Source organism: Asterias rubens, chromosome 15 (genome assembly GCF_902459465.1).
Source record: "Asterias rubens chromosome 15, eAstRub1.3, whole genome shotgun sequence".
In the NCBI taxonomy this organism is placed as follows: domain Eukaryota; kingdom Metazoa; phylum Echinodermata; class Asteroidea; order Forcipulatida; family Asteriidae; genus Asterias; species Asterias rubens.
Genome location: NC_047076.1, coordinates 13,283,199 through 13,295,931, shown reverse-complemented (window position 1 = coordinate 13,295,931; position 12,733 = coordinate 13,283,199). Strand labels below are relative to the sequence as shown.

At 39.6% G+C, this 12,733-nt stretch overlaps 2 protein-coding genes across 3 annotated transcripts; one reads left to right on the top strand and one right to left on the bottom strand.

Moving 5' to 3' along the window:
• The first annotated feature begins 2,606 nt into the window (after positions 1-2,606).
• Positions 2,607-6,581, top strand: LOC117300289 (microfibril-associated glycoprotein 4-like). Its single transcript, XM_033784024.1, has 4 exons — positions 2,607-3,018; positions 3,931-4,079; positions 4,665-4,929; positions 5,304-6,581. Exons 1-4 carry the CDS (start codon positions 2,607-2,609, stop codon positions 5,558-5,560), a joined length of 1,083 nt encoding a protein of 360 aa, XP_033639915.1. The 3' UTR covers positions 5,561-6,581.
• A 214-nt stretch (positions 6,582-6,795) lies between these two features.
• LOC117299883 lies at positions 6,796-12,368 on the bottom strand. 2 transcript variants are annotated; one of them, XM_033783471.1, is made up of 8 exons: positions 12,139-12,368; positions 11,346-11,544; positions 10,771-10,895; positions 10,157-10,243; positions 8,731-8,926; positions 8,213-8,325; positions 7,368-7,534; positions 6,796-7,061 (listed from the first exon to the last, which is right to left on the bottom strand). In XM_033783471.1, the coding sequence occupies exons 1-7, from the start codon at positions 12,209-12,211 to the stop codon at positions 7,371-7,373; spliced, it is 957 nt and encodes a 318-aa protein (XP_033639362.1). In that variant the 5' UTR covers positions 12,212-12,368; the 3' UTR covers positions 6,796-7,061; positions 7,368-7,370. The 2 variants fall into 2 exon arrangements, with proteins under 2 accessions (XP_033639362.1, XP_033639360.1); XM_033783469.1 differs by having other exon boundaries at positions 6,796-7,534.
• Between the last annotated feature and the right edge of the window lie 365 nt (positions 12,369-12,733).

Here is a 12,733-nt window from a genome sequence, read left to right as displayed (position 1 = left end):
GATACATGATGGCCTTATAATGTGAACTATTCGTCTAATCTGTGACCTTATTCATACGGCAATTAGTCTTAGGTCACGATTGACTAAGATGTTATTTAAGAGACATGATGACTAAGCAAATAATGATTGCTTGGGCCACCCATTCCCAACGTTACATAAAACCACTCCATAACTTCCCCCTGACAAAAAAACATCCCCCGCCCCCCGTCCCCCGTCCCCCGTCCCCCGCGCTCAATGTTGACTGGAACGCAGAAGAAGACCGTGCAATCAGAACCAATATTGAAAGGGGCAGGGTCCCAACGAGATATGTCCGGAGATTTCAGTGGGTAGTGGTGGCTCTGGGGAGAACCGGTTTCAGCTCATCTCAGGAATGGGCATTTCGTCTAAATATATGACCTTATCCATGACTGCAATCACTTTTAGGTCAAGATTGACTAAAATCTTATAAGATACATGATGACTATAAGCAAGAAGTGTTTGTAGTGACAACATGTAAGTGGTTCTAGCTCTTCTGTGGGTAGTGATGGCTCTGAGAAGAGCCGTTTTCTGTTCATCTTAGGAATGACCATTCGTCTGTGACCCTTTTCGAAACCACTGCTTCTATTCGACTCCAGATTCGATTCAGGCTTGCCATGGCCCTGCGGTTGTTTCGACAATACTGCGCGTGCCTGCCCTACGTACGTGCTCAGTGGTTCAGACAATAGCACAGAGCCTGAAGCCGATTCTTCAATATCTCTGAGACATCTATAACTGCAATTTATTAGTCTCTTAGCGGTTCAAGATTGACCAAAATCTAACGTACCTCTTGTCTTGTTCGCTCATCACTGCGTGACCCATATGCCTTTGTGACTAGTCTGGTATAGGTCAACGATGACCCGCTTAATACAAGATACGTCAGGGTGCACTGCGTTCAACCCATACCAGTAATAGGAAGGTTCTAATAAATGCCATCCGGGATTATTTAAATTAAATTACGAAAGACTTTGAGACTCATGTACGAAAGGTCAGACACGCATTTAATAAAGTCTAATTCAGAAAGTTGGCAAAAGTTCCATATTCCTTGATCCATTGATCGCTTCTTTTGTGACGCACATTATAATGCGCAACCACCTACGCATTGTCGTAGACAATTTCATTTTGGGGAGGGGGCAAAGACATAATTTAGCAGGCTGTTTTATGTGACGAACCATTCATTTTGTGTAAGCTTTCGACCTTGTTGGGAAAGAGGTTGCAAGGGTACCGAGCGTGTGGCTGCAACCTTGCGTACCCCCATCTCCAACCACCTGCCCCCGCCCCCACCTCCCCGGTTACAAAATTGCACATGCAAGCTTTTACTTCCGGTTTTGTAATAATATTTTAGTGAATAATCATTATAGTGTCCGTTTTTTTAGTATTTCAATCCCCTTGTCTAAGTGCGTGCCCTCAATGACTTTGATTTATTTTGTTTTAATGCAAACCTAATGCACCTATTATGGTCATAGGTTTATTGTTTGTTTGTTTGTTTGTTTTTTATTTCCAAATATCACAATAAATAATCATAAAACATACAAGAAAAAGGAACAAAGGGTGATTCGAGAAGGGCACCAGGAACAAGCCTAGGCTTATACAGAGCCTGGACCCTTTATAATATAAATTATTTGGTTTTAATTTATATTTTGATTGTTAAAATGCAAGTAAAGTTAAAGGGTGTACTGCATACAGCAAAAATAGCTCAAAACAATGATTGTTTGTAACTAAACTGTTTTTAACAGTTTGTTTACTATGCAGCCATCTAAACTGTTTTTAACAGTTTGTTTACTATGCAGCCATCAATACATATTAAGAGTTCATAACAATAACAGAACAAGACTAGATACATTGGAATGGATAATCATGGTACGCATGTAGATACAGGAGGTGTCATTTTAGGTTTCGACTCTGTAGTCTTTCTCGAAGGCTATTAGTTATCTTATTTTGTTTCAGTTACAATTCAAAACTTTTGCAACTACTTACAGTGGATTCTTCTTGTATAAACCAATAAGTCCCCTATATAGCGATAATTTGACCGGTACATGGAATGTAAAGGTATATACTAGTTATATGAACGTACCGGAATCTTATAAATAGCTATCACATGATGTTATGCGTCACGACTTTGTTTCCGTTCAACTTAAAATCAATTACCGGTTGATTCGCCTTGTAAGGGTCATAAGGAAGAACGTCACACTAAAGGGAACAATTCAGCCAAAATTAAATTTGTTAAAATATCAATTTTAGCCCCACAAATTAACAAATTATGAGTTGTAGCAACTTTGGCTGTTTCCAGCAAAAGAAGAAACTCTTTTATATTGATCAATGCATATCAAAAGATGATTTTCTGTATAGTTTTCAGAGGAAAGTTTTTAGTTTTTGGACTCCCCTCTGCTCTTAATGAGCGAGTCTTTATGGCATGTGAGTCACCAATTTTTAGAGGGTGGATCGGTGCCGGGAGCCGCGTAGGCATCTCAGTTCGATTGCACTGCTACTCTTGTTCGCCGTGGCACCTCGTGTGATCCTACAATTCTACAGAAAGTTTTTTAGATTTTTATTTCATCTGCAGTTTAGTATCCCAAAAAGGAACAAGAAGTATGTGGACTGTTGGGTTGTTAGTGGTGCTGCTATGCGCCTTTCATACGATTTCACAGAGCCCCGGTTCGGGTCCAGGTTCGGGTCCAGGTTCGGGTCCGGGTTCGGGTCCGGGTTCGGGTCCGGGTTCGGGTCCGGGTGTTGGTCCGGGTTCGGGCCCGGGTTCGGGCCCGGGTTCGGGCCCGGGTTCGGGTCCGGGTGTTGGTCCGGGTTCGGGCCCGGGTTCAGGCCCCACTACCGGGGGCGGTGGTCCTAGCGTCGGTGGACCGGCTGTGGGTGGACCGGCTGTGGGTACACCGGAAGGCCCGTTCGCCCCGTTCAGTCCAAGTGGACCGACGGCCGGCGGACCAACCATCGTAACCAACGCTGATAAGACTTGCTGTGGAGGGGTATACAACGCGGCTGCTGGTGGATGTAAGTATTTGCTCATCATTTTTTTTATTTTTGTTTTTATTCTGGAACAATTATTTGCTAGGCGATGTAGTAAAAATTGAAGTTGCATCACTCCATGTCAATTTCTAGCACTAGCTATCTCAAAAGACACAATGTTACGATGCGGCGAGTTTGGGTCTTCGTATAAGTCTTTGAAACGCTTTATTCGCGTGAATATCACCGTGTATAGGCACAGTGAAAACGGACAGGGATTGAGTCCAAAATCTAACAAGGTTTCGAAATCAATTGTATGTCTTCTTCTTATATAACATTTAAACTGGAATACAGCCTAAGTTTGCAGAAATAAAATACCTTTATGTCTTAAACGTTGTTTCTTTATAACGTTCTTACTTTATACCAAACGGTTGTGTCTTTATACCGTTCTTACTTAAAAGAACACGTTGCCTTGGATCGGACGAGTTGGTCTATAAAAAGCGTTTGAAACTGTTTGTTATGAAATGTATATGGTTGGAAAGATGTTTTAGAAGTAGAATATAATGATCCACACAAGTATCACTCAAAATTGCACGGTTTTCATTTTACGTCGCGAACTAACACGGTCGGCCATTTATGGGAGTCAAAAACTTGACTCCCATAAATGGCCGACCGTGTAAGTCGACGAGGTAAAAAGAAAACCATGCAATTTCAAGGCATATTTGTGTAGGTCATTGTATTCTACTTTTACAACATCTTTCTAACCATATCGACTTTCTAACAAACGGTTACAGAACGCTTTTCAAAGACCAACTCGACCGATCCAAGGCAACGTGTTCCTTTAAAAAACGGTTGTTTCTTTGTACGGTTGTTTCTTTATACGGTTGTGTTTTCATCAGCATTTCATTATACCGGCGTTTCTTTATATAACGACGTTGTGTGTTCTTCTGTATGAAACAGCTCCTGTACATATGCCGACAAATTGTCAAGACATCCGGGAACTTGGTGGTGGGCGTGACGGTATATACACAGTTTTCCCAGCATTCTCCGAACGTTGTAAGCCAATCAGAGTGTTCTGTGATCAATCACAGCAAGGCGGTGGATGGACGGTAAGATAATCGATAACTAATAATCAATAAGCTTAAACATTAAAAGCATTCCATTCAACCATGGACAGGGTCAACATTCTTTTCTCCGTGATTCACCAGACTTCGAGACATGCCATATTCACCTTTGACCTCACATCCAATCCCATGGTGTCAGATTCGCAGTTTACGCCGATGTACATGTGTATACAACCATGATGAAACCAATACCGGCCATACCCTTGCAATGAGCAAAATCTACCAATAGTTGAAACAATAATTTATTTATACTGGTCCCATGTCTTTCTCCGCAGGCACTGGTCATACGCGCCAAATAATTTGGCTAGAAATGGTTTTTAAAATAATATCAATACATGTTGTTGTAAATTCGGTCAACCAATGAACAAAAAGTATCAATACCATGTGATCGACCAATGGACAAAGGATATATCACCATTAGATTAACAATGAACAAAGATTTCAGCAACACCATGTGACTTAAGATCAACCAATGAACAAAGAGTAACACCTCCATGTGACAGTAGATCAACCAATGGACACAGAGTAATATTCTTGTTTTTTTGATTTATTTTTATATTTACGCCTTAGGTGATTCACCGTCGTGTCAATGGGCGCAAAGAATTCTTCCGTGACTGGCTCTCCTACAGAAATGGGTTCGGTTATAACTCGGGAGAGATGTGGCTTGGGAACGAGGTGATTCACGCCCTATCGGCACAAAATCGTTACGAACTACTCGTTATTTTGGAGGATTGGCAGTTCACATTCGTCGAGGCTCACTACAGGCATTTCTATGTAGGGAGTGAGGCCACAAACTACACGTTGCGAGTGGCTGGTTTCACAGGAGGTCCAGCAGGTAATTTTTTATCAGTCACTTGGTGGTGCTTCATGACGTCATAAAAAAATGCCCGTTTAATGGCTGTGTAAACCAATAACTGTTTCAGTCATCGCCCAGTGACAAACCAATGGACAATGCAACCGAAACAGTTGAGACTTTTAGGAACTCTGGGTGGCAGCAGACTTACCAGGTAAATCCATTGTTCTTAGAATTGTGCGCATGCTCAGAACAATGTAAACAATGGATATCTGGTTTGTCTGCTGCCACCTGCCGTTCCAAAGTCTCTGGCCTTTTGATCACGACCAAAAAACGCACCCTCACAACTCATGAAATTCCAACTTGGATTCTACAACTAAGTTTTGTAATAACTTTTGCTTTTTGTGTGTGTGTAGGTGACGCCCTCTCTGCCCACAATGGCCAGCAATTCTCGACCTTTGACCGCGACAATGACCTTTGGCACGGTAACTGTGCTCAGGAGTACACAGGAGCCTGGTGGTATTCCTCATGTCATAACTCCAATCTCAATGGCAAATATTTAGGCGGCATTGTGCCAGCAGGACAGAATGCTAAGGGAGTAGTCTGGTTCCCGTTCCATGGGTATGGATACTCACTCAAGTCATCGGTGATGATGATCAGACCGCGAGTCTGATAGGCCTAGATTTGGGTATCGGGTGTGAATTGGCGGCGCATTTAAGGATACTTCAAGAAGCCATTCAAAATACAGGGGATCCGGATGGGGCACAAGGATATTTAAGGAAGGCATTCAAAATCCAGGGGACACATGAATATTTAAAGAGGCCATTCAAAATACAGAGGGTCCGGATGGGGCACAAGGATAAGGAAGGCTATCCAGCCAGCTAGGGACACATGGATATTCAAAGAGGCAATTCAAAATCCAGGGGGACACATGGGTTTTTAAAGAGGCCATTACAAATACAGGGGGGGGGGGCACAAGGATATTTAAAGAAGCTATTCAAAATCCAGGGAACACATGTATACTATAAGAGGCCATTCATAATCCAGGGGACACGTGAACACCTAAAGAGGCCATTCAAAATCCAGGGGGACACATGTATACCTAAAGAGTCCATTCAAAATCCAGGGGGCACGTGGATATTTAAAGAGGCTACTCAAAACCTTATTTGACCTTTGACTTGGGACGGGTAGGGGTTACAGTGTGTAATATTCCGATAAGGAAAAGAGAAAAGTATTCATTTCTTAGGATCATCGCAGCTTAGTGTTTTAATCTGCTCTGTCTACAAACTGTTAATTTAAGATATTAACATGAATTTAAATACCGGTATTGGTAGTTTATTTGGTAACTTAATTACCAATGCAAAACGATGTTTTTCAAATGTTAATTAATTGTAAGTCATAGATAATAAAATGTTGATGTATAAATGTTGACCTCAAAACTTTGATTATTTGAAATTTTAAACTTTGGAATCTTAAACGAAAACCGTGAAAAATGTTTTGCTTTAAAAGCTTATTTGAAGCTTAGTGATTTCACTTTCCTTTTAGTACAACATTTATATAAAAAATAATGGTCAGAATTTGGGTTTACCTACACCGTGTGTTGTGTTAAAGCAGTGATCACCTTTGGTAATTGTCAAAGACCAGTCGTGAATCTAAACATGCTTATTAACAAACATGTGAAACTTTTAGTTAAATGGTCGTTGAAGTTGCAAGAGAATAATGGAAGAAAAACACCCTGCTTGTCGCACGAAGTTATGTGCTTTATGATGCTTGAATTCGGGACCTCAGCTGAGGTCTCAAAATCAATTCAAATATTTGATGTGTGAAATTATTCCTTTCTCAAAAACTACGCTACTTCAGAGGGGGCTGTTTCTCACAATGTTTTATACTACCAAAAGCTCTCCATTGCTTGTTACCAAGTAAGTATTTATGCTAACAATATTATTTGGAGAATGACCAATAGTGTCCAGTGCCTTTAAGACACATGTGGTAGAAGTAAATTAAGAAGATCATAGTGTTTTACATGTAAACTCCCTTGCACTGCCGCCATCACTGAGGTCAAAGTTGAAACACGTATACGCACACAACTGTCAGCCAATGACTATCCTTTATTGATCATATGCAAGGGTTTTGCAAAGCACAAAATTAAAGGAAGCTGTAGGACGAATCTAACCCTAAATGCAAAGATAACAATTGTAATTTTGTAAAAACATTTGATATTAAATATCTAAGGAATAAAAAATAACCTTTATTGACTTGATTTAAGATCATGTCTACAGTTTCGTAGAGAATGTCTTTTAAAAGGATAATAATTTTTAAAATACCACTACTCAATTATGTTAGAAATAACAACTAAAATTGTGTACATAAAATTCCTTTATCAATTCCTTTTTTCAATGAATAAAATCCCATTCAATTGAACATTCAAATCGAGATAATTATGTCATTTATATACCCAAATCTTCCTACCTGGGACTTACTTTTTATATCAAAGGCATCACCGTTGTCAACAACATCACTGCATAGAGCAGATTGATGTGTTGACCAGCAGAGGGCGCCCCAACATTTCCAGGATCATTTTCACCATCCACTTCTTCATAACGGAAGACGACATGATCCCCATTGCTGACATTCGTCATCGCCAGATCTATGAAGCAAAAACAAAACAAACTGTATATTATTTCATGTGACATGTTATGACATTATTTACAAAATGCATTTCAAAGACCTATTCGCATTAAAACATCCATTGAGCACGCGCTTACTATTGAATGAGGTGCATGCTGGTCTAGCTAGCGATCAAACCTCATATCAAATCAAATTTCATAGAGCTGCTAAGCACCAACTTTTGCTTAGCATGAAATTTCTTCCTAGACAACAACAGGATTACCCACCAAATGTGTTGCATATTGCTTGTTACTGGTATGCAGCTGTCGTTTGCTTATCCCGCTGAAAACCCACGTAGAAAATTTGGTTGGTAATCTTGTTTTTATCAAGGAAGAAATGTCATGCTAAGAAATGTTTTGTGCTTAGCAGCTCTCTGAAATTGGGCCCTTATCGCTAGCTAGACCAGCATGCACCTTGGCTATGTATACCCATGTACGTCGGATTTAACCGCAAATTTCCAGAACCATGAACGCCATGTAAAGTAATGTGAGGTCAAAGGTGATTATATCGGAACGTAATTGTGACATACAGATATTCAGGCTCGGGTTCCGATCAGCAATTCACTGGACTCGCAATTAACTGACACAAGAGGGCGTGTATTAGTGCAGCTGCTCGATCTGGAATTTCTTTAAACCTCATAACTAATGAAAACTCTTACCGTTAGGTATCATCATATTGGAACCCGCGTAGTACCCAGTCCAAGCTTTTCCGTCGACATTGGGCACTCCGTTAATCTCCGTCACTGTGTTCATTTGCATATCAAGAACCGCCCTTGAAGAAAATAAATGCACGCACAAATTACTATTCGAAATAAAAAAATAATCTGTTGTGCATTATCGTCAAAGCATTACTGTAATTTAAAAAAACGTGTACACTTAAGATGTTTAATTTGCCATGGGAATATAGTATATTAATTTTTGTTTTACCCTAGCACCAATGTGTGTTAGCACTGTGTACAATATACCTTTGGAAAAACAATCGCAGGCTTATTACCTGGTGGGATTCGAACCCACGACCTTTGAAAATCTAGAGAAGATGTCTTTACCAACTATAGACCACCGAGATTTCCCGGTAGTTAAAGGCAGTTCGAATTCTATGTTTTAGCAACGGGAACCACAACGATTTAAAACATTTGCACCTGGGATAAAGCTTGTTAATTTTGGTTGGTACACTTACTTGACATAGATTGGTAACTGGTCATTTGCGTCTTGGAGAAGATCGAATGCCGTAGTACCAGTGGCTTGGATCAAAACAGGTCGCTTACAGACTTGTTCGAAGCCATCGTTGGTGTTTTCGCTTGAGAAGGTCAGGAACGCGACTTTATACAATAGTGGCATGGTTGGAGCAATCACAGATGGACCACCGCACTGACCTTGCATGAAGTAACAATAGCAAGGTCAACATCGATGTGTTAGTTTCAAATATCGGTCTCTCTAGGAAGAAACTAATAGTAAACTTTCGTGAACAACCATGTAAATCTCTTTTGTGTGAGTGTTGGCTCTTCGAAGAGCCGCTGTGGTCTCGACGTTTCAAAGTAGACTATGCTCGTCTTCAACAAACGGCTGTACCTTCTCCTCTTATTGGTTGTACTCGAAAGTTTACTATTATAATGTATACAGTTTCCTCATAATATTGTATCCACACCATGCAAAGCTTCAACCAATACTTAAAGTCACCTGGAAATAGATTTTTTTGTCTTTCAAACATAAGAGTATATGCTTACGAACAATAAAACAATTTGTTTAGTAATTGTTTGTCACGATTTATATGTTTAAAAAATATATAAAGTTGTTTGGGGGGCTGACTCCGCCTACCCCTTTTGTGACGTCAATCGAGGCAGACTTTGCCTGCAATGCGTATAGTAAACACACGTGCAAAGTACATGTACGTCCAAGTCGTGAATTGGTACATTTCAAAAAACATTTTTTATTTTTTTTTAAACGTACAAACTCACGACTTGGTCCGTACATGAACTTTGCAACTGTGTTCACTCTACGCATTACAGGCAAAGTCTGCCTTGATTTACGTCACGAACAGCGCCCTCTCGGGTCGGGGTCTACTCTTAAATTTGTAAATAACATAAGAACTGATTGTTTAAAACCTTAGTTAACTGTTTATTCACATTCCACTCATCAAAACTCATATATTAGTGACAAAAGCTTTATTTTGAAAAATACCACTTCCAGGTGACTTTAATACCTGGGCCCAATTTCATAACCTGTAAGCATGAAGTTTCTCCCTTTGATAAAAACAGGATTACCAACCAAATTTCCACGTTTTTAGGATAAGCAAACAACAGCTGAATACCAGTGACAAGCAATATGCACCAACTGGAAATTTGGTTTGTAAGCCTGTTTTGAACAAGGAAGATATTTCATGCTGAGCATATTAGGCAGAGTTGGAAGTGTACATCAATGAGGAACAATAGATCAATCAAGAAGACGTCACAGCGCTACGTTTATACAATGTCCAAACTTAAAAAGGGTAGTGGTGGCACTTTAAGACTAACTAATACATTTAAACATGCATGGCTTTCGTTGCAACAACTAGTTCGATAGGTGCGGTGTTGTGCCTACAAAATTAAACTTGACATAGTCCTTACCAGTGTAGTTTGAATCATGGCCAGCAGATGTATTTACGTACTGCCAGAGGTAAGCGCTTTCGCTAGTGATGTCAATAAAGTCAACACCTGAGAGAAAAGAAAAAAAACAGAATCGGATTCGTATCATGTGACATTAGATAAACCAATTGACAAAGAGTACCAATACCATGTGATATTCGATCAACCAATGGACAAAGAGTATGAGTACCGTGTGACATTAAATCAACCAATGGACGAAAAGTATTAACACTATTGATAGAAGATCAACCAATGGACAAAGACTATCAATATCATGTGACATTAGAGTACAATGGACGAAGAGTATCAATGCCGTGTGACATTACATCAACCAATGGAGAAAGAGTATTAATACCACGTGACATTATATCAAACAATGGACCAAGAGCATTAATATCACGTGGTATAAGGTCAACCAATGGACAAAGAACATGTGACATTAGATCAACCAATGGACAAAGAGTATCAATACCGCGTGACATTCGATCAACCAATGGAGAAAGCGTATTAATATCAGGTGACATAGTCAACCAATGGACAACGAGTATCAATACTATGTGAACCAATCGCTATGTATAAAGATAAGTCCAACTTACCCACTTGCGAAGACATCTTGGTTGCGTTTTCAAACAGAATCCAGTAAAACGGATCGTTTGAAGAAACACTATTGATTGATTCAATAAAGTGTCCGTAAGTTGGATGCACTGGACCGATTGTAAACCTGAAAGGACATCGATTGCGATAAAAAATAAAATATATAATGTATAATTAATACCAGCCGGGAAAATTGCGTCTAAAAAAACAGAAATTCAAAGGGGGTAAAAAGAAATGTATGTCCGCATGTTAGGGGTACACACCTGCTCACCGTTTACGTAAATAAGGTGATGTAGAATAATATATAACACTTAAGATGGTTGCTGAAAAATTTGAGGATACACATTCAAACCAGTCACCTATAACAAAGGGGGAAAATAACTCCACGTTCGGCAAAGGTTCACGGTTAGGTTGCAAACGTGTACAAAAGACAATTATAGGAGGTCCACGGTTGCCAGGTGTAAACAAGCTTGAGTGCGTGTGTGCGTCTGTTTGTCTACAGAGAATGGGTGTTTCATTCTTTGTTATTTCTCTTTCATTCCGTTCTTAATTTTATTTTTGATGTTTGTTTTCTTACATGAAATTGCTTCCTTGTTGTTGACTAGCAGCAAGCATTCCTTGATACAAAGTTGCCTTAACTGGTACCATGTACTGCATGCCACACAGCGGAAGCGCGTTTTCGACACCATCAACGGATAGGTAAGAGTTTACCAGCTGAACGTCCCCCGTTCCTGACGTCATATCCGCCGAGGGGCAAAGGTCATCAACGTTGTCGGCTACAACAAGAAACAATTGTATACTGGTTACATTTTCGTTTCTTTTTCATTACCCGAAAGAAAGCGTTTCGTTTTCTCATGTAGGCACACACATATCAGTCGAAAGCTCACAGATCAAAAACACATTTTATATACTCAAGTATCATTTCAGTATATTTTTTTAACTTTAAAGGCCCTGGACACTATTACTCAAAATAGTTGTTAGCATAAAAAACTTACTTGATAAAAAGCAATTGAGAGATGTTGAGAGTATCAAACATTATGAGAAACGGTTCCCTCTGAAGTGACGTGTATATAGTTGAAGAAGTTATTTATTACTAAACAAAAATTAATTTGATTTCGAGACCTCTGTTTGAGTCCCGAAACCAAACATCTAAAAGCACACAACTTCGACGACCAATTGAGCTCAAATTTTCACTGGTTTGACATTTTATGCATGTGTTGAGATACACAAAGTGAGAAGTGTGGTTTTGACAATTACCAATAGTGCCCAGTGTGTATTTAAACAGAGAAGTGGTGGTGGATAAGTATAGTGGTTTAATGTTTTCTGACGAAAGATAATTTTAACATCTAGCCATGGTGCCCCACACTTACCTAATGTAGCTGCAACAAGAAGAGCAAATATCATCACAACCATCTTGGAAGAAGTCTGAAGAAGCCCCATCATCAATTGAGTCGTAGCTTTAGGAAGATTGATGATGACTTGACAGAATAAACTGATTAAATTGATCAGTGATCAAGTGGTAGTTATATTCTTAGAAGTAAAGTTAACTATACAACCGCTCACAATGCACGTCCGGGAGGGAAATGAACGTGGGATAGTTTTGTAGGGCGTTTTTATAAGCCTGCTGTAAAGGTGCTTCAAGGGGAAAATCCCACATCATTGTAATATACAACAACTGTTTTCATTTGGAATGCACTGCACACACGAAGGTCAAATTCTATATCAATAACTTTTCTCTCGGCTTTGAATGCCTTTCAAAACTTCTCAACAGAACAAAATTGCGATATTAAGGACAAGTAGACAAAGCGTCCTTGCCCACTTCCTTTAAAGAGGCCGCCTACTTTTTCCTCATTTAAAAAAAAATGTATATACATTTTTTATGGTTTTTTTGTAAACGGAAAAAGGATTTATTGTTTGCATATTTAAACGGTCTCAGCAAGAAAAGAGTTTTGTGGAATAGCCCAG